Below are 19,923 nucleotides of genomic sequence, written 5' to 3'. Positions count from 1 at the left end.
ACAGAACACAGACGAAAAGATTATACCTGTTTGTTATCTGGCACTGTCAGGACTATCAGTTTAACATTGGCATGGCCTTGCCTACAGAACAAGAGAGAAAAAAGAAGCAAAATACATTGTACAAAACTTATGCTAAAACTGTGCAATATTCTGGATTTTGAGTGTTGGAAAATCTAGTTCTCCATGGAAACCAGTACATTTTAAAACCCTATAGTGCACCCAAAAGTAACAGTGTTTTAGCAAGTAGGGGACATACACATAACTTCCAGTGTTTTTAAGCTTTTCAAATGGATCTGATGCCTGTTTTTTTTAAACTGGCATACAATTTAAAAAGAAAGAGCCAAGAGTCTCATCTTCCAATCTTGATGGCCATTAATTTCTTTTGCATTTTAACCAGTACACACACCACTAGACTTTGCCTTCTCCACCTACAGAATATAGATCTTACTATTTATCTATCCAAGAGACAGACCAGCTTTTTTATAACATCAGACTTGTAAACAATATTATACACCTTATTTTAAATGAGCATTTCCTAAATGATTTAGATTACATGCCAAATTCCCTAGCAGAAGCAACACATAAACCAGGGAAAAGATGAAATCACCAAGATTTTCTATTGTACAGCACAAGAGCTAAGGATACCTGCAATCCAATGATGTTGTCTTACTGAGTAGAAAGGTACAGACAAAATTTCTAACAATTCACTACCACCAAAAGTCAAGTGTTTGTGGCACGTGTCTGTAAGGACAGCTTTTCGCTCTTCAGAATTGGTGATAGAAAGGTTTACTTACCATATGACTGGAGAAGAATCTGACTCTGAACTTAGAAGAAATTCTTCAATTTGTATTAAAGGCCAGTAAGAAATCAGACTAAGAGAATAAACATCCCACATACTTAGGATATTCTAGATTTTTAAAAAGAGGGGGGAAAAAAAAGATCAGATATGGATTTCTTATTTTCTTTGCAGAAGACATTCTTATCTTTCCCAAGCAGAACGTTAAACACATTCCATAGTTTAAATAATGACTAGGAATAGCAAAACCCCCTCAAAAACCAAACCAGCAAACCCACAGTAAGATCAAGATCCTCTCTAAATATAAGCAACATTATTTTATACAATAAATATATCCGAATCAAGAACATTGTAAAACAAAGGCTAAGCCAAACCATTACACATACCTCTGTATCTAAAACAAACAGCAGATTGTCAAGAACCTGAAGTTTCACTGCACCTAAAAAAATATCCAATCACATAGATTTATTAGTTTTTCTTGAGAAATTTATTGGAAGCAAAAGTGTATTAAAATGTACAACTGAGCCACTAGAAACTTCCAAGGTCTGTGAGAAGTTTAGTTTAAACAGAATTGTGATGTACATAAGCTATACTCAGTTTTGAGGGATACATTTTGGCTGTACCTTTTACAACAAGTGTCACTTGGTATTTGTGGAATTACTGAAAACAATGAAGTGCCTTAGCATTTTCTGCTATTAAATACAAATTCTACACTTGCCTAATAAAAAAAAAACCCTCTTTACCTTTGATCAGAAATGAATCAGCAAAACTTTGAATAGACACCAGGTTATTTGTAGTGTCTACCTCCCACTTGGAGAGTACATAATCTCCTTTACCCTGTTAGTGAAGACAAAGGAAACAGGGTTATACGTTACCAATTTGGCCAATGCCAGGTGTGCTTCTTCAATAGATCTTTAACTTACAAGAATACTTAGAAATCTGCAAAACTAACTTAAACTGTATTGACAAGTGAATGTTGATATTCAGAAAAATGAATTTATTTTCCTTAATTTTGCCCTTTTCCTTTCTCCTTTCAATACCGGCCTTTACTACAGTAATTGTCACAGTCAGCATCCCCAAACATTCTTAGCTCTTCAAAAAAAATAAGCTGTGTTTCCAAACATCCACTTTCCATTCTTGTACAACATAAAACCTGAACGAAAGACCGGACATCCTGAAAAAAAAATGCATTGAATTCAACAGGCTTCAGTCAATGAACAGAGAAAACTTTGTTTCTAGTCCAAAGTAGCATTTAAAAATATGTCTTTTAATTTTTTTTTTATTAGTTCCTGTGTTTAATTCATGCTTAAGGGCTTTGTTCAATCAGGACCCTGATTGCTACTTTGGCAAGTCTTTGCTGAACATGAACCTGATTGGAAGACTCTGGCCAAGTGGCCTGTACAGGTCAGAAACTGCAGTGATTTACTAAGGTCATTCAACCAGGATGAAAATATTTTCCCTGCATTCATCATAACAGAGCAGGATTAGTTACTTCCTTACAAGAAAAACTATGAACAGACTGCACAACTGATAACCTTTACATTTACAGTGAAGGACATGAAAGAAAAATGTTTTGTGCAAAATATTTATCATCTTTTTCAACCAACTAGACCTAAGTTTTGTTTTAGATCAAAACACAGCATCACTGATCATGTAACAATTGATAGGAACACATTCTTAGTACTTACCCCAATTACCAAGTGGATTTTGTTCACTGAGTTACTTATCACAAAATTCTGACAGCCAAGGCTGTGATACTCTTCTGTGGAAATGAAAGCTGTCTTTATTTGTCCTGGTAACTTGTGGGGTGAAAGTTGAAGGGAAAGGAAACAAAAGGAGAAGAAAAAAAAAAGTTGTTCATACAATTAGAGAACAAAACCTTGAACTGCTCACTTCTTCACGTAAAGAAAAAGTAATAATCACATTATGAGTTGTAATAATACACTGGTAAGTAATCAGTGCAGCATACAAAGCAAAGTTTTGTTATAAACTTAGCACTTAACTTAGCACTAATTCAAGTTAACAAGTATTTCTTACTTTCTTTGCTGTAATCATATCCATCTTCTCAATTGCTATATTTAAAAAAATAAAAAAAAACAGAAAAAGCCCCATTAAAAACCAATAAAAAACTGAAAAAAGCTACCAAGCATCATACAGCACATTTCACTCCTACCCTGGCTATGCTGAAAAACACTTGAGCTACAGTCTTTGACAGGGTCTATTTCTATTGATCACAGATTGAGTTACAGAAAATTGACTAATAACAATACTTATACAACATTCAAAATTTAAACTACTCCAAATATTCTTCAGTACAGCTAAGACTGATTAGATCTTACAATCCTGCTTCCACAGTATTCAATACTCTCTCTAAAGCAACAACTCAAACAAAAGTTAGAGGAATTACTGGAAGGATACAAACATAATTTTATTACAGAACCAGATGCATATCTATTTTCCTTTAAAAATAAAGCAAGATTACACAGAAAATTCCCACTCAGTATCTTATTCCCAATAGAAAGATTCAGGAAAAAGTATTTTTAACACAGTTCTTCCTGTTCAAATGGAAATCACTAAGAGTTTGTAGACAGATCATCCTACCTTCCTGTGTTTGAGCAAGTGGGAGACACATAATGCAGAAGACTCCACTGCTTGTGAGAATGAACATATGATAAATACCTAAAAAAAAAAAAAACAGATACAAATAATTCAAAATGAAGTATTCAATGGCTGTGAAGATACTAATGGTTATAAACAGGAGTGTGAAATAGGTCATTCAATATTTAAAACATGACACAGGTTTAACATTTTTTACCAAAAATTTTGTCACCTTCAACAAATAGTAGAATAAGTAAGTACATTGTAGAGCTTTGATTGAAATGAATTTTTGTATGCATCCATCAGACAGCAAACTCTGTTTTCATATGAAAACTACATTTAAATACTGTGACAGAACATGACTGGGAAGACATAGAACAGGAACTACTAAAATCTCAAGTCTAATTAGAAGGAAACAAAGAATTCTTCCCTTTTCAGCATTTCTCATGTTTAGCTAGTGTCAAAGAAAAGAGGTAATGAGCTCTGAATGCCTTCTATGACACTCATAACATAAGTAAGAAGAACTAAATTCCTTGTCAGGAATGGATTAAGAAAAGTAAATTTAATGTCTATAGGGCATAGTAAAGCTCTTCTTGATTACTTTGTAGTCTCTTTCACACAGATATTAAAGGGGAACAAATATCACAATTGAAATAAGGTGTGTGTGAGGAAATTCTTACCTGCATTTCTGTTATCTTTTTCAATAAAGAGATTTAAATAAGTCTTATCACTTGAAGATTTCTCAACCAAAATCTAAAATAGAATCAACACAAGATTCTGCATTTAACTGCTCTGCATTTTATTTGAATAACAAACAAAAATGTCCACAATGAAAAAACCCCAAACTGCATATTTTTTTAAATACTGATCATAAGTTCAAACTTAAATTCTTTAAGTTCTAAACAAGAACTGGTTCTTGTTTATACTTGCCAGTACTAAATAAATTCTGCTTGTTCATTAGTTACGGGAACAAAATTTCCCTTTAATCTGCTCACTGTTTCAAACTAGACGTACTCAAAATACAAAAAGTCTTTATATTTTGATACTTGGAAGAAAAAACCCACCTTAACAAATTCTGAGGATAAAAGGTTGTCAGCAAAATCAGACTAGAAAAGTAACTGTACCTTGGTTAGCAAAGTTTGTTTTGATGGTATGTGAATAAGGTGGAAATTGCCACTTCTCTCACCAACCACAAGAAATTGTTTTTCTTGACACATACCAACTACATCCACATTAGTATCTGAAAAGTTCAATGGCAAAAAGTCAAGTATTAGGATTTGCTTTTCATTCATAGACAATCTGAAGCACAGGAATTGGGTAATACAGCATCCCAGGTTTCTCCAAAATTATGTATCGTGACTAAACAGAATACAAGGGGGGGCATGCAGGGAGTGGTTATGGTACTAGTTATTCCCCTTACAGTGAAGAGTTAGGATGCATTCTAATTAAATTGTATGGAAATACTTAGTTAATTGCATACAGAACCCACAATCGCTTTTAATTCCTTAGGCACTTACTATAACACTTCCTTTTACAGGTCAGACGTACAAGATAGTTGCTATGTTTTCCTACAAAAGCTTAATCCATGTATTTTGGAATTCCACTGGAAGTTAAGTTTTTTTAAAAAACGAACTTACCAAACTGAACATGCATCTGAAGAGACTGCCCAGCGCTATCAAGAAGTGCCACTGACCTATCAACAACAATAATACTGCCATCCTTTGAACTGCACGCATACAACTGGGGATTAACAGAGACCTAAGAAGAAAAAGGGTTATATGCAATAACTGAAACACTTAGCAAAATCTGACAAAGCAGCTCTGGTAATTATTAGAGAAAAAAAAAAAAACAACACAGCTTTGGTGCACTCTACCTTTTCTGAAGATGTGATCTGGAGTAGGGTATCCACTTGGTACAGTGCAGTTCCACATTCATGCCCTAAACCTATCGGGAGCTGGGGGCTCCCCGTGTCATCATTCACAAGGAGTTCAATATCATTCCACATGTTTACCTGTGATAAACATTTAAGAAACGCGCTATAAAAGAGAGAGCTCTCAAAAAGCTACATGATCACAAGCAAGTTATTGATTTTAGTATTCTATCGTGGCTCTGCCTCTAGGAAGAATGGGATCACAACGCGGCTCCTGAAAGCAAAGTTAAGTCGCAAGAGCAACATGGCTCCCAGCTGATGCCCCCAACAAGCCCTGAAAGCTGCTCGGCGAGAAGAAGCTCTGCACCCAAAGCTGAACGAAATCAATTACCAGAGAGCCGAGCCCACCCCACCACACCACACAGCAGAGAGCCCTGCCCACAGAGGCCGAAAGCCGCCCATGCCATCCTCACCACAGCCCCGGAGGCCGGTAATAAGCCGCCTCAGCGCCGCTTCAGCTTTTCAAATTGGCGGGACCCAGCTGGCGCTACGGGTTGTAGCGTGGGGCCAAACTTCTTTCAAGTGCGAACGGTGCTGTTGCTACGATACTACCTAATCCTTCTCGGGCCCCAGAGTGCACCGCGGCTCCCTCGCTCCCTGTCGCCTTCCCCCGCCCCATAGTTACATCCGGGTGCCTGAAGGGAGGGGGATTGCGGGGTGTGTCGCCTCGCCTCGGTTCGCGAGCGCTACGGCCGCGGCTGTTGAGGGAGGCTGAGCGCCTTGCGAGGAGTTGTTGAGGGGGAAGCGGTGTCCCGTGCGCTCCGTCATGGCGGTGAGTGGTGTTCGCTGCTGGAGTTTTTGGAGGGGACTGAATTGGGAAGGGGGCTGCCGCTGGGCGGGAGCGAAGAGCGTGTGAGATGGGGAGGGCTGGGTCGGGGAGCCGTGTGCGCGGAGAGACAAAATGGCGCCCGCCGCTCCTTCTGTTGCCGGCGCCATGATGGGCCTCTGGGAGGGGGTGGCCGCTTTCCACCTATTACTTCTCTCTCTGTTTCTAGAAGTTTCTGTTTCCTTTATCTGTGCTTGAAGAGGAGCGAGGAGGCCTTGTGACCGGGGCTTCTTAATTTTCTGGCCAGAGAAAGAAGTATTGTGGCTACACGAGCGGCGTTTCTCAGAGGGACTCTAGGGCGCCGGTTCCCTGGGAGAGGATCGATTTTGTGCTTGGGCCGTGCTCAGTTTTCCCTGTGCTATTATTGTTCTTGCGTTTGGCCACATACTTGCTATATTTAGCGTTCTCTGACGCTCAGTGATTATATGCCCCCGTCTTGCAGTTTCTTTATGGTTAATATCGGTAGGAAAAGCATCTGTTCTGGTTATCACTGCCCTTTTTATGTTCATACACGGCCTCAGAGCATAATTTGATTAACTTTTAAAATGTGTGGCCTGGTAATACATGAAGATGTGTGTTTTTGTGGCCCGCTAGTAATATATAAAGGTGTTCCATGATTAAGTTGAAGAGCCAGTAAAAGTAGATGGCAAACTTGATCTGGTTAACTTTATTTTCCCCAAAAAAGTTATTAAATAGTCTTGAGTGGAAAAAGAAATACAAGCAAACTGGGCTCTAAAGTGATAAAACTCTTTAAATTTTATAATTGTTTCTGGTGTTTAATCTGCCACTTTTATCTTTTTTCTGTGAAAGTTGGACCAGTAGTGAAACAGAGTGAGGCTGCTCAACTACTGGAGAAAAGTCCCCCCCTTTCTTGAAAAATTATTATTCTTAAAGTTTGTGGTGGTGGTGTATCAGTAATACTCAGAAGTGTGAGACTGTAGTTAAAGCTGTGCTGCAAATGCAGTCTGAAATGGTCAGTGCTCTTGTCCATGTTTTGAACTAAATGTTGGTATTGCATATAGAAGTGAACTGTATCTCTCACTCCTGAAAAGTGATTTCACTCTAGATCTGTCTTTGTACAGATGCAAATCGATAAAGAATTTGGCAGTAGTAGTTACGAGAGAAATCCAAATATCTACCTGTAACATATTATGAAAAAAGTCTGCCATTAATATGTAATATATCAATGTCAGTCTCTAATATCTGTTGTGGTTGTTTTCCAAGTAATTAGCATTTAGCATTTGGGACGTTTTCACATGTCGTGTTCACTTTGCAGATAAAACTGTAGCTGGTAGAAAACTATGAAAGTTTGAGTCCCCTGCATCTCTAATTTATCTTTTTGAATAGCATTTCTGGGACAAATTATGTCCTTAGTGAAATCTGCAGTTGAACAATGTTGAGAAAGTTTGATTGAATGCCATTTATATGGGCAGGACAAAGGAGAGCAGTGAATTTGGAAAGGCATTAATGAAAGCACATTTACCTTCTCAATGTGTGTTTTTTCTGTCCTGTTACTTGGATTGCATTGTGTGGGAGTTGTACCCATTTACTTCTTCCAGCACCGAATCTCAAAGCAGTCTGGACTGCTCTATCTATGCAAGATAAAGAAGTTTCTGAGTTTAGTCTAGGTCAAGGTTTAGAAGGGATGGAGGGGTTATCTTGTTTTTTGCCACCTAAGAAAAATGCGATAGAGAAGTTGTTGGGATGTGTGTATGTGACCTATATGTACTCTCAGGCAAATTGCATTTTACTGAAGAGCTAGCTGTTTGACACTAATACAATATATAACTCATTTATGTTCGTTCTGTACTTGCAAATACTGTGGATCAGAATTTAGTCTTACTGATATTATCACAAGCACATGAAAAAAAGTTACGTGCAGTCTAATGTAGTGTGAGAGCAAAATGTTACTGTGTATTAGTTCTCCCTATTAAAGCCTTATGCAGTTGCACAGTTCACTGCAAGCCTGTCAAGTGATTACCTAACTAATAGTGGGATGGCTACTCAGGTGATTGTCTTTATAGAGAATCATTTTAAGTGTGTCTTCAGATTAAGTTCTAAGTCAATAGTTTTTCTTGGTTTTCAGCCCTGAGTTGTTTTGGTTTCAACATTCTGTCTTTGTGTGCAGGGCAGTGATACAGAACGAGATGGAGTAGCCCCAGAAAAGTCCTCTCCAGAAAGAGAGAAGAAAAAGGAACAATCAGATGCCTCTAGTTCTCCCAGAACATCCAAGCATCATTATTCAAGATCACGCTCACGATCAAGGGAAAGAAGACGGAAATCAGGTATGGCTTTTGTGTAAGCAAAGTTGCTTAGTAATGTTCTGATGTATGCTTGTAGATCTGAAATCTTTTTAAAGCTGTTCTGGAAAAAAAAACCCAAAACAACCAAAGAACAGACTTGGGTAAAAATCTGCTAATTTTGAGTTTGTATCTTAAATGTGTTACATTGAAACTTTCAATTTTAATGCTAGAAGTGCTAAGGAAAAAGGTCTGGCCAATGTATAGGGGATGGGAAGGTGACACACAGCACGGAACAGAAAGCCATATTGCTTTAATTTTAAATTATTAAATTAAAATTATTAATTTTAAATGAATATGATTAGACTGGGATACTTTGCATGCTTGTAATAAGATTATCTGGCTGAAGAACCTACCTCACTGGAGTTTGACAGGCTAGTTTCAGAGTTGAAGTAAATGCAAAGAACTGGGAACAGCTGGAGTTTTTCCACAGTAGATATTTTAAAGTGCTGTTTGTTTACTAAATCTCTATTCTTGACTTTGAGGGGGGGAATAACTGAAAGGAACTAGAAGGATTATAGCTACCTGATTTCCTCTTTACTTTGGTAAATAACAATAGATGTTTCCTTCTCCAGATGCTGAAGGAAGAAAGCACAGAAGCCGGAGCAGAAGCAAAGAGGTAATTAAGACTTTGTAGTGTTTAGGTAATTGTACAATACATCTTAAAAAGTGTCTTGTAGTAATGCACATATGTGTAAACCTATATAAATGACTTTATGGTAAGTACAAGATATTGGAAACTTTAAGCTTAAAAATGGATATGGAGATCCTTTCGTAGTGAAGCATGATTGCAGCCATCATGTTGACAAGGTAATAGTTTTATAGAAAAAATGCTTTCAGAAACTAGTCACTTTATTTTTTTTCTTTTGTGTGTGTGTGGAAACAGCCGAAAGAAAGAATTCATGTGGAGAAGTAGAATGGTGTTCTTGATGACTTTCACAGAGCTTCCATTAACCAAAAGCCTTGGGTGGCTTTATTTCTGGCCAATGTTCAGGATTGTCAATGATACATACCCATCCACTTAAGTATATTAAAAATAATTCCCCACCTGACTGAGCTTTGTTTATTGCATCCTTTAATTTTAAAGACTCATAGCTTGACAAACAAGCTGAATCAGCTGGAAAACATGACAGTAGCAGCGAAAATTTCAGAGGGCTGTCTCTTTCTAAATAAGTATATGTGTGTGAATGTATAGAGGAGTTAAGAGACATCATCATTGATACCTTGAAAGTAACTGGTTTACACAGCAGAGAAGAGATGAAACAAGCAAGTCTGGAGCATCAAAATAGTCACAAAGAAGCTTAATCCATGTGGGGCAATAAGAGGCTGGGTCAGATGAGGGACTTTTTAACTTCTAACCTGGGTCAGGAACTTCTCCTTCCCACGTTCCAATGGAAGCTCTGTTTAAAAAAGGAGGAAGAAAAAGAAAGGAGGAAAAGAAAAATAATCTAGGAGAGTTTTTGTGAAATTGAATATATTGTTTAGCTCACATGATAACATTTCTATAATAAATCATACTCAGCGTGCTAATGCGCGAAGAGACTGAACTGAAGACGCTGCAGACTCAGATAGCAAAATTATAAGCCTACTTCATGATAAGGTAACTATTAGTCATTCAAACTCATATTTCCCTTAAAAATATCTTAAATCCGTTATGGGATATAATGGTGGTTTATTACTAAGTGTGTGCCTGGAAGACATGATTTTTAAATACTCTCTTTTTAACTTTAAAAAAAGAAGTCTTTGATTAAAATTATGTCCAGTGTTTTGCCATGCTGTTGGATCTAATCTTACACAATTTATTTAGCAGTTGCTAAGTTTCACAGAGTGAACAGATGGGGAATAATGTCCTACAGTAGACTTAATTTTTCATATTTGCAAGACTGAGCCTTATTTATTGAATATACTTAAAATTAGTATACAGCTAACATCTCAAACTTCAGATGTGTTTTTATGTAACAACTGACTGTTAGAGGAGTTAAGAATAAAATACTGTGAAAGCAGGAAAAATAGGTAGCATTGTGTACTTGAACTATAATAAAATATATTCAGGAATGAATATATATTAGTAGAAGAGTTAGAAAGTTTTATATGAGTGGGTATAAGCTAATTATAGCATCTTCTCCAGACTCTTGAATTACAGTTACAGGAATCTGAAGAATTGGCTTTTAGTATAAAATTAACGTATCATACTTAAGTTGTGAATTGGAACAAAAATATTTAATTGAAAGACTTGAGGGCTATGCTTTTGTGCTAGAAGGATTTCAAAATAAACTGGATATATTAAGAAAAGGTGTTGATGTCATGACTTAGTCTCTAAGGAAAGCACTGGCAAAAATCAGGTCTGACCTTGCTAAGTATTTTTGGCGTTGTGGCTATAAAAAGGAATCTTTTTTTAAGAGGCACTGCAGGAAGAAATTGCGGTAGTGGAGCAGCATATCTTTAATTTAACACTGTGGGAGGTCTCAGTGTGATGCATGTTACCTTTAAATACTAAAGATGGTATGTCAACCATGTAACTTTGATTTTTAATAACTGTTGGAAGTTACTGACTGAAGATACTTTTGCTCTAAAAATTAATAATTACCTAATGATGGCTAAAAAATTGTTTTAGTTCTAAAAGCAAAATTGTAGGCACCTGCAACTATGGATGGATTTTAGTAACTTTCTGCCTAGTAGGCTTAGGCAAATAAGTGTGTATATGCATATTCATAATTTGTCAGGTACTTAAAGATAGCTGCGTATGTATTTGGAATGGAGACAATAACTGAGAATGACAGTTGATTTTTTAACTGTGATGCTGTGAAGTCTTACGTGGAAACACTGTAAAGATACTTTACAGTGAAACCCTTTAGTGGGGAGGAGGGAAAAGGGGGAAAATCTGTAGCATACATTTGCAACTTCGGATAGTTGGTGGCGTTAGGTAAAATAGCCATCACTTATGATTGGGTCACACTCCTAAGGTTACTAATGTTGCATCACAACTTATCATTTTTTATCTTCTGATACCCATACTAACTCTCTTTGTTGCACTATTTTCCTGAAAGAACCAACTTCTTCTTAAAACAGGCAAGAAGACATGAATCCAAAGAGAAGTCCTCCAAGAAGCACAAATCTGAAGACCACAATGACAAAGAACATTCTTCTGACAAGGGAAGAGATAGCCTAAATTCATCTGAAAATGGTGAGGATAGACATAAACGTAAAGAGAGGAAATCATCAAGAGGGAGGAGTCATTCAAGATCCAGGTCTCGTGAAAGGTAAGTTGCTTTACTTGATTATTTTTTGCCAAGTGCGTTTGCAGAAGCAGCATTAGGAATTTATGTAGGCTTCTGAAGTACAACTCAGTTATATTGCTGACCTAATTTAACTGAGTTTCAGTTTTTGTCAGGTAGTATGTATGCTGCTACTTGAGGTTTTTTCAGATTGGTTCTGAGTAGAAGTAGATGAATATCTAAGGCTTTATCACATGTGTTGTGTCAGTCTCGTGTTTATAATGCAGATTATGGAAAACTTACGAGCCTTGTATTAAATGTTCCCTGCTGTCAGTGACAGAAAAGAAAGTGAACTTCAGCAACACTGTGGTTTTTTACCTCCTAAACTGAGAGCTTATCCAGAGAAAATGCTGTATAAGCCTCCTTGCACGCTAGGCCACGTAGCACAGTTATGGTAGCAGAATTGCTTGGGACAGGCAGGTTGCTGCTGGCACAACTTTTCAGCCAGCTCTGCTCATAGCTATAGGATTTGTAGCAAATACGTTAGCTGAAGCTTGTTCTTTGCTATTGACATGCTGAGGAACTGTGTGTGACTCACAAGCTGAAGCTTGGGCATCTTTTCCCTAAGGTATTGGAATACCATAGGGAGGATAAGAGTTTTGTTGCATTGCATCTAACGCTCCTGAATCAGAGTAGTTTGTTCACGTATATGTTTTAAGATGTACACTTAAATGACCAACAAAAAACAGTTGTATTGATGAGTGAGATTGTTATGTAGTTTATGTAAACGTCTGTGTGTGGTGGTAGAGTTTTGTTCCCTTCCCATTTCATCTCCTAGTCTCACAACTTAAAGTATTCCAGGCATGAACTCTTCTGTGTGTAGTTTGCAGTCTCCCCACCCTGCCTGATGCATTTTGCCCTGTGGTAATGAGCCTGTATGCAAGTCCTTGAGTAGAAGCTGAATTTAAATATGAGAATGTATGTAAGAATTTGGGACGTGTGTTTCAGACGTCATCGTAGTAGAAGTCGTGATAGGAAAAAATCCCGGTCTCGCAGCAGAGAGAGAAAACGACGTATAAGATCTCGTTCTAGATCAAGATCTAGACACAGACATAGAAGTAGAAGCAAAAGCAGAACTAGGAGTAGAAGCAGGTAAGTGTTAAATTCCACATTTGCTTAGTGGTGGTGGTTGAATATTCTGTGATGGGATGATGTATAGAAGCATGATGAGTTTGCCAGTCAATGGCTGTTAAACATAACTAAATGGCTTTGGTGCTTTCTCAGCAGTATTGATACCATGGGCTAAGGACTGGATAGTTCATGGCCACTTAGAGACACATTTGTCCTAGACAGTTTAAGTGTCTCAGATTCTCCGCTTACCATAGAATAATGTCATGTGAGCAATTAGAAATGCTTAACTAGGTATTTTGTGGGATCTTAAAAAAACCACCATTTAAAAACCTCTGACTGAGAAAGTAGGAAAGCAGATAACAACACTTTGTGTAGTAATGGTTATGACAGTTAAAGCTTTTTGGGTTCTTACACCATAATTATTTATTATTTTAAGTAGAATACTTAAATGATAATGAAGTGGGAAAACCTGAAGAATAATATGCAACTAACCCTCTCATATGTTGATACAAGACTAGTGTAGTTGGCAAAGCACAGCTTTAAAAATACTATTGTATTTATCTCTGTGTAAATAATGTAAAAGGGAAGTGGCTATCAGAACAGATCGTAAGTTAATCCTGATCAGCTCCACAAAGTTTATTTAAAAATTTGTCTTGTCTGTAAACTAGCACAGGTAGTATAGTATTAAGGTGAATTTTGAGTCAGATGGACTATTTCTGATCTGAACTTACCTTCTGTTATTGATAACCAGCTCCTTTTTTTTTTTCAAGTTAACATGAGAACATCTGTCACATTAATTTCTTTGCTTATCTTGGGCACTACCATTTCTTCCTTAACTTTTAGCAGCACAGATTGGAACATTAGCTAGACACATACCGAGTCTGTTGTTTGGAGTTGAGTTCCCTGCTGTACCTGAGTACTAGAAATTGAGGCTTTCGTCACAGAAAGTAAAAAAATGAATGTTTTCCAACACTGGTGAAACATTTAGTATTTTGGTGTAGTTCTGAGTCTATTTGTATGTGTCACCTTAGCATTATTAACGTCCTGTAGGATTATCTGAAGCTGAACTATGACTTAATGACTACTACATGTTGCATGTTTTCCCTCATAATTATTTCAAGTAAAACAAGTAGTTTTAATGCAAATTGGTGTCCCTTCCGGGTTCCCAATAAAGTATTGCCAGTCGTCCAGTTTCAGTGGTATTTTCACTTTAAATTGCCTGTTTAAAGGGTATAGAAGTTGGTTATGACTACTCAGCATTACAGTGGATCGTTGGAGACTTAAGAATCTAGCACACTCATGTAATGGTACAACATCACATGTGAAACTATTGAGAAGACTTATCTTTCTGAAGAATTAGTTGAATTACATGGGTGGTGTCGTATTTTATTTTGGCATGCACTTTCTACCAGACTTTCAGCAGGGGTGAGTAGAGCTGGGTCTTCAATTGGAGTATGTATTACTTGCATTTAATGGTATTTAAGTCACCTTTGGCATGATGTGTAAGGCTTCTGTTCCCCACTCCTACCAGTTGTTACAGACGATGTGCACTTACTGTTTTTAAAAGTCATTTTGGATGTTTTATGTTTAATGGCTCTGTGAAAACTTCACATCCCAGAATAGTTCTGCAGTGGAATTCACATTACCTGAAACAGAACATCAAATGTGGGAAGTAAGGGATAGTCATAGCTTGGGAATTTCTTCAGCTGGAAACATACCATTGGGATAGTAATGGACGTACTTCAGGAAACTATTTTAAGTACTATTCTTGTCTCACAAATCCTAGAGAAGGAAAATAGGAGGCCTAAGTCTGTTTTTTTTTTTACCAGCAGCTAGAACACTTTATCAAGTTCTGGGCTCAGGTGAAGACTTTGGAAAGAATTATGGGGCATGCCTGAAGGAAAATTCTTCATGAGGCAAATAAACATGATGTGGAAACGTACTCTGTTAAAACTCAACTGTGAAATGAATTCTGTCATTCATGACATGCAATATTTGTTGTTTTACAGTTCGCAGACTGACAAGCATTTGTAAACAGTAGAGCATGACCTTCTCTTGATGGTTCTTTGCATAATCTCAAACTCACATTTTCAAGTGACCTGTTCTCACTAGCGTTTGAACTAATCTTTTCGTTCTGTGAGCGTGTAGACCTCCTGGCAGTTCTTATGTGTGGCATTGCGCTGATTAAATGCTAGGTGGAAAACATGCCACCATCTGCTTGTTTCAAATGGAAATACTTAAATACAAAAGCTCAAATATTTATTTCCTTGATGTTTACCAGTGCAATAAAGCATCAGACCAAAGACAAGACCAAACTACAATAGTCAGCACGGGAAAAATGAAGGTATCTTTGAAACATGCATTACATCTTATCTCAGGAATGCAGATCTGTCACTTCCCAGTGCCTGAATCTGCATCTTGTCATCTTCTATGAAAAGATAAGTCTTGCCTCCTTTGTATTCTACCAGATTTGTCATTTAAACGAGAACCTCTCTGTAACTTCAGTCTACCTTTCGTGATGTTTGTAGATGCTGCCCAAGTTGCAAGCAGAAGAAACTGAGTATCTGAATGCCATTTAAGGTGGCTGTTGTCAAGTTAGCTATTATCTCAAATTGTTGATAATAACATTTCTGTATCAAATTGCAGAAACATCTTTGTATCCTAACTGACTGTTTATGGCAAATCTGGGAAAAATGTGGTATCTCCTGTAATTTAAGCTTTGTTGGACACTTCCAGTTACCTATGACTTCTTTGTTTAAAACATCAGCGTCAGAGGCTTAAGCAGGGATAAACTCTTACCTCTTTTAATGTAGATATTAATGATCCTGGCAAAGAGTAATACTGCTAATAGCACTTCATGTGTATTTTGAGTGGCTGTTGCTTAGATGGAGCTAGATGTACACATCCTAAGAATGAGTTCTACTTGGGAGAAGGTGTGGAGAAGATAAGCCTAACTGAGTGTTTTAGTATTTTGCTTAAAAATACATTTTAACTGGATCCTTTCCAGGATGTCAGACTCTAGATTATGCACTGCATCGTAGTTCTCTGCGCAGCACTATCTCAAGAGCAAACCCAACACAAATCCCATGTGTTAAAACCAGCTCTCCCATTTAGCTTGATAGCCTCCCTCAAGCAATTGTCCGAAGCACATTAAGTGAACAGTATACAGAAGGGAGAGAAATAGTAATTTCCCCGAGTCCTATTCCAGCTTTTCAAATCAGGCCTCTTCAAAATGCTCAATTTTTGACATAATTACCATGACATGAGGTCTTTTGTGGTTATAAAGCATTTTTCTAACTTGATGCATATTACAATTTTATTGCAGTTGACATTACCAGAAGTTACATTATGCTTTTTCTTGTCAGGCATTAAAATTAATCTCCAGAGCAGAACTATTTGTTCTAAACATTAAGAGGGTAAATGAATACCCAGAATGACACATACTGGTACATCTTGCAGGTGGAAATCTGCAGGTTTAGGTCTGACTGTTACATTCTTCTAGCATAATCTCCGTGAAAGCTGTTCTTGAGAACTCTCCAAATTCATCAATAAGCAAATTTTAAGAGTTGTGATCAAATACTTTGTGAAGTGTCAAGGAATATGTGTACCTTTGTTGTTTTAGCAACTCTGTTAAATTTGGTTACAGAGAAAGAAAGAAAAGAATTGAAAAGCCGCGAAGGTTCAGCAGGAGTCACAGCCGGAGCCCGAGCCCACCACCTTTTCGGGGACGAAATACAGCAATGGATGCGCAGGAAGCGTTAGCCAGAAGGTCAGAAATTGTTACGATTTCAATACGTGACAAATAAGCTGCTGCTGTTATTTTTTGCATGTCTTAAATATTTTTCTTCTCGTGTATTTCTAGACTGGAAAGAGCTAAGAAACTGCAAGAACAGAGAGAGAAAGAAATGGTTGAAAAGCAGAAGCAACAGGAAATGGCTGCAGGTAGTCCATGTGTGTTACATTAATACGGTAATAATAGTGTGAGTGCAAGATAGCATAGGCTTATGTGCTGTTACAGCCCTGTCCAACAGATGTGCAGGTTGTCTTTGTGAAATTGTTAACTTGGTCCATGTATAAGAATGATAACTAGAACCAGGAAATGGTTTTGTTTGGATTTGGGTTTGGAAACAATCAGTATTCCTTACCACTTACCGAGTATTGATGACTTGGTAACAGAAATATGTATTAAGTTGGTAAATTATTTCATGATGATCATTGGACCGTTCCTTTATGTGTCATTAAGCAGGAGCTCGAAAGGTATTACCAACTTGGGTATTTAGAAGCACGAGGTACATTTAGTTTCACTTTTAATTCTGGTTTACTAAAGCTGTTGGAGACCTGCTTCTTCGTTTACAAATAACATGTATTTTATCATGACATTTTCAATTTCAGATGAAAGGAAGAGTTTAGGCTTTTTGTTTCAGGGGTTTCTTTTGTGGTTTGGTGTGTCTTGGATTGGTTTTTTTTTGTTGTTTTTTTTTTAAAAAAAGTCTGAACTGTCTGATAGCAAGTTACCTTTTTTCTTCAGCAGCTGCAGCCACTGGAGGTTCTGTTATTAATGTTGCTGCTCTTCTGGCATCGGGAACACAAGTAACTCCTCAAATAGCAATGGCAGCTCAAATGGCAGCACTACAAGCAAAAGCACTAGCAGAGACTGGAATAGCTGTACCTAGCTATTACAACCCCGCAGCAGTGAATCCAATGAAATTTGCTGAGCAGGAGAAAAAGCGGAAGATGCTTTGGCAAGGCAAAAAGGAAGGGGTAATGTCCTTTACTTTCATAAAACTTGTTTGGAAACATCTTGTGCTCTGTTTCATGAGATGTGAAAACCTGAAACAGCTTCATGTGGCAGCGGGGTGGGGGAAGAAACCTGAACACAGTCTAAGCACTTATTCCTGAATTCTGTTGCATATTGCTTATTATAATAAGAAAATGTGTTTTTCCATAGTTCAGTTTAAATCTTCTTTCTGACATGGTTTCCAGACTTTATCCAGACTGTCCAATTAAATTCCTCTGTTTTGAAAGTGCTGGTGAAGTAGACTTCCCTCGCAAAGAGTTTCTGTGAGGATGTGTCGTGGTTTTACCCCGCCTGAGAGCCAAGATCCATGCAGCTGCCTGCTCTTTAAAGGAAAAGAGGAGGGGGAGAAGGGGGAGGCGGGGTGTGAGGCAAGGGAAGAGAAAAGGGGCAAATAACAACCCCGAAACCAAAAGCCTTTGGGTTGGGATAAGGATAGTTTACTGAATAGCAGAAAGATAAAATGTAACAATGCTAACAGGACTTTAGAGCAAAAAATCTATGAAACTGTTGATACACAATGCAGTTTCTCACCAAACCACAAAACTCAGGCCGTGCCACCCAGAGCCATCCCAGAACCAGACCATCCCCCAAAAACCACGCGTCCTGGAGCCGCCCCTACTCCTCCTCCCATCAGCCCTCCTTTATACCGAGCAGGATGTAATTGGCATGGAATATTCTCTTTGGCCTGTTTGGGTCACCTGTCCTGGCTTCGTCCCCTCTTTTCTCATTAATAGAGAAATACGAAGAATCTGAAAGAGTCCTTGACTGCTTGACAAAACTAAAAACATCAGGGTGTTATCAGCACTGCTTTCATTTTAACTCTCAAACACAGCATTCCATCCGCTGCTACAAAAGAAGTTAACTCCATCCTGACTGAAACCAGGACAGGATGCTGCAGGAATGACAGACCGGACTGGGCAGTCTTTCATTTCCACCTGTGCCAGCACTACACAATGGGCTCGTTTTTCATACTGCTCTTTTGCTTGATATTAATGGAAACTTAGGTAAAAAAGTAATACATCTTCTGTTTAATTTGTACAGGATAAATCACAGTCTGCAGAAATATGGGAAAAGTTAAATTTTGGAAACAAGGACCAAAATGTCAAATTCAGAAAACTGATGGGCATTAAGGTAAAGAATTAAACATTCATAACTGTTTATTATTAATTATAGGACAGTGACTTCTTTTTCTATTTTAAAGTGTACCATAACCAATAAAGGTTTTAAGTTAACCTGATTCTACTAGTTATCTTTAAGGATTTTTCATTAAAGTTTATAAGCAGTATCTAAATCAGAATTCAGATTCTAGAATTTTACTATGTTTCTGGCTAACAAGGCAACTGTCATGATCTGTAACAGCAGTGGTAGCTATAACTGGTACTTGTAATCTGATAAATATTATTGTTGTTTTGTAGAGGTAAGTTAATTGGAGACATTTATTTGGATGAGGTAGGAAAAGGAACTGGATGAAGGCCTTGGCACTGAGAAGAAAACTACACTAGCATATTCCAGCAGTACCACCAAGTGCTTGACTTCTTACTAGTTTTTTAAATCAGCAAAGCAAAATTGTTACATTTAGGACACCTGTAATACATGAAAACACTGCTTCCTACTGAGCTGATGTTTGTTTTTTTCTGTCTGGTTTCTAGAGTGAAGATGAAGCTGGCTGTAGTTCAGTGGATGAAGAGAGTTACAAAACACTGAAACAACAGGAAGAGGTTTTCCGGAATCTAGATGCACAGTATGAAATGGCAAGATCACAGACTCATACACAGAGAGGAATGGGATTGGGGTTTACATCTTCAATGAGAGGAATGGATGCAGTTTGAAGAAAGAAAAAAAAAAAAGGCAGTTTTAAAGCTTGGGACTGTGGAAGGTTCTTGTTCAAATGTTGGGTCCTTGTTCACCAAAAAGCTAGCATTCTAGCTTGCATGGGTGTTGCATTGACTTTAATTTATTAAAAAATACAATTTTTTTGTAAATATAAGATCAGTGATACTGGTGTTAGTGTTGTAATCAGGTTATACCCGCTTCCATTAAACTTGACAGAACTATAGAAGGACAGTATTTTTTAGTTAAAAGTTCTACTTTTCAAACCAAGCAGCAGATGGGATGAACTCATACATGGATATTTCGTGTCCACTGTCTTGTGTACTTTTGTACTTTAACCTTGTACAGTTATTTTCAATTCTTGAAACATGAAAGAAACATTGTGTAGATGTTATTTAGCGGTCTGGGCCAATAGGCACATAATCCAGTGCAAAAAAAACCTGGTTAATAATAAAGACTTTTTTTCTCTAAGGCCTTACTTTAAGTTAAGTTAATCTTT

The 19,923-nt window shown here is 37.5% G+C and overlaps 2 protein-coding genes across 4 annotated transcripts in view; one reads left to right on the top strand and one right to left on the bottom strand.

The window, feature by feature from the left end:
- The window catches only part of KNTC1 (kinetochore associated 1), a gene marked incomplete at both ends in the record, with an annotated part of 37,064 nt that extends 31,665 nt beyond the window's left edge, over nucleotides 1-5,399 (bottom strand). The window contains 11 exons of the mRNA XM_084272243.1: nucleotides 27-81; nucleotides 795-907; nucleotides 1,183-1,235; nucleotides 1,540-1,633; nucleotides 2,485-2,595; nucleotides 2,834-2,868; nucleotides 3,398-3,475; nucleotides 4,075-4,147; nucleotides 4,519-4,634; nucleotides 5,032-5,152; nucleotides 5,268-5,399. Of these exons, the coding sequence (XP_084128369.1) occupies nucleotides 27-81; nucleotides 795-907; nucleotides 1,183-1,235; nucleotides 1,540-1,633; nucleotides 2,485-2,595; nucleotides 2,834-2,868; nucleotides 3,398-3,475; nucleotides 4,075-4,147; nucleotides 4,519-4,634; nucleotides 5,032-5,152; nucleotides 5,268-5,399 (981 nt within the window). The remainder of the gene's footprint in view (nucleotides 1-26; nucleotides 82-794; nucleotides 908-1,182; nucleotides 1,236-1,539; nucleotides 1,634-2,484; nucleotides 2,596-2,833; nucleotides 2,869-3,397; nucleotides 3,476-4,074; nucleotides 4,148-4,518; nucleotides 4,635-5,031; nucleotides 5,153-5,267) is intronic.
- Nucleotides 5,400-5,980: 581 nt separating this feature from the next.
- RSRC2 (arginine and serine rich coiled-coil 2) lies at nucleotides 5,981-19,908 on the top strand. 3 transcript variants are annotated; one of them, XM_084271826.1, is made up of 10 exons: nucleotides 5,981-6,096; nucleotides 8,279-8,435; nucleotides 9,026-9,069; nucleotides 11,520-11,710; nucleotides 12,674-12,817; nucleotides 16,443-16,565; nucleotides 16,659-16,738; nucleotides 17,328-17,557; nucleotides 18,636-18,725; nucleotides 19,244-19,908. In XM_084271826.1, the coding sequence occupies exons 1-10, from the start codon at nucleotides 6,091-6,093 to the stop codon at nucleotides 19,421-19,423; spliced, it is 1,245 nt and encodes a 414-aa protein (XP_084127952.1). In that variant the 5' UTR covers nucleotides 5,981-6,090; the 3' UTR covers nucleotides 19,424-19,908. The 3 variants fall into 3 exon arrangements, with proteins under 3 accessions (XP_084127952.1, XP_084127951.1, XP_084127950.1); XM_084271825.1 differs by having other exon boundaries at nucleotides 17,325-17,557; XM_084271824.1 differs by having other exon boundaries at nucleotides 16,659-16,747; nucleotides 17,325-17,557.
- The last annotated feature ends 15 nt before the right edge of the window (nucleotides 19,909-19,923 follow it).

Source organism: Gallinula chloropus (assembly GCF_964237585.1).
Source record: "Gallinula chloropus genome assembly, chromosome: 17".
Lineage (NCBI taxonomy): Eukaryota > Metazoa > Chordata > Aves > Gruiformes > Rallidae > Gallinula > Gallinula chloropus.
This window is presented reverse-complemented; position numbering and strand designations above follow the sequence as displayed.

Excerpts from the sequence above, each read along its gene's own strand:
- RSRC2 (XM_084271824.1), top strand. Across the intron at positions 8,436-9,025 it reads GGAAAGAAGACGGAAATCAG|ATGCTGAAGGAAGAAAGCAC; the intron begins GTATGGCTTTTG and ends TTCCTTCTCCAG. Across the intron at positions 17,558-18,635 it reads GGCAAGGCAAAAAGGAAGGG|GATAAATCACAGTCTGCAGA; the intron begins GTAATGTCCTTT and ends TAATTTGTACAG.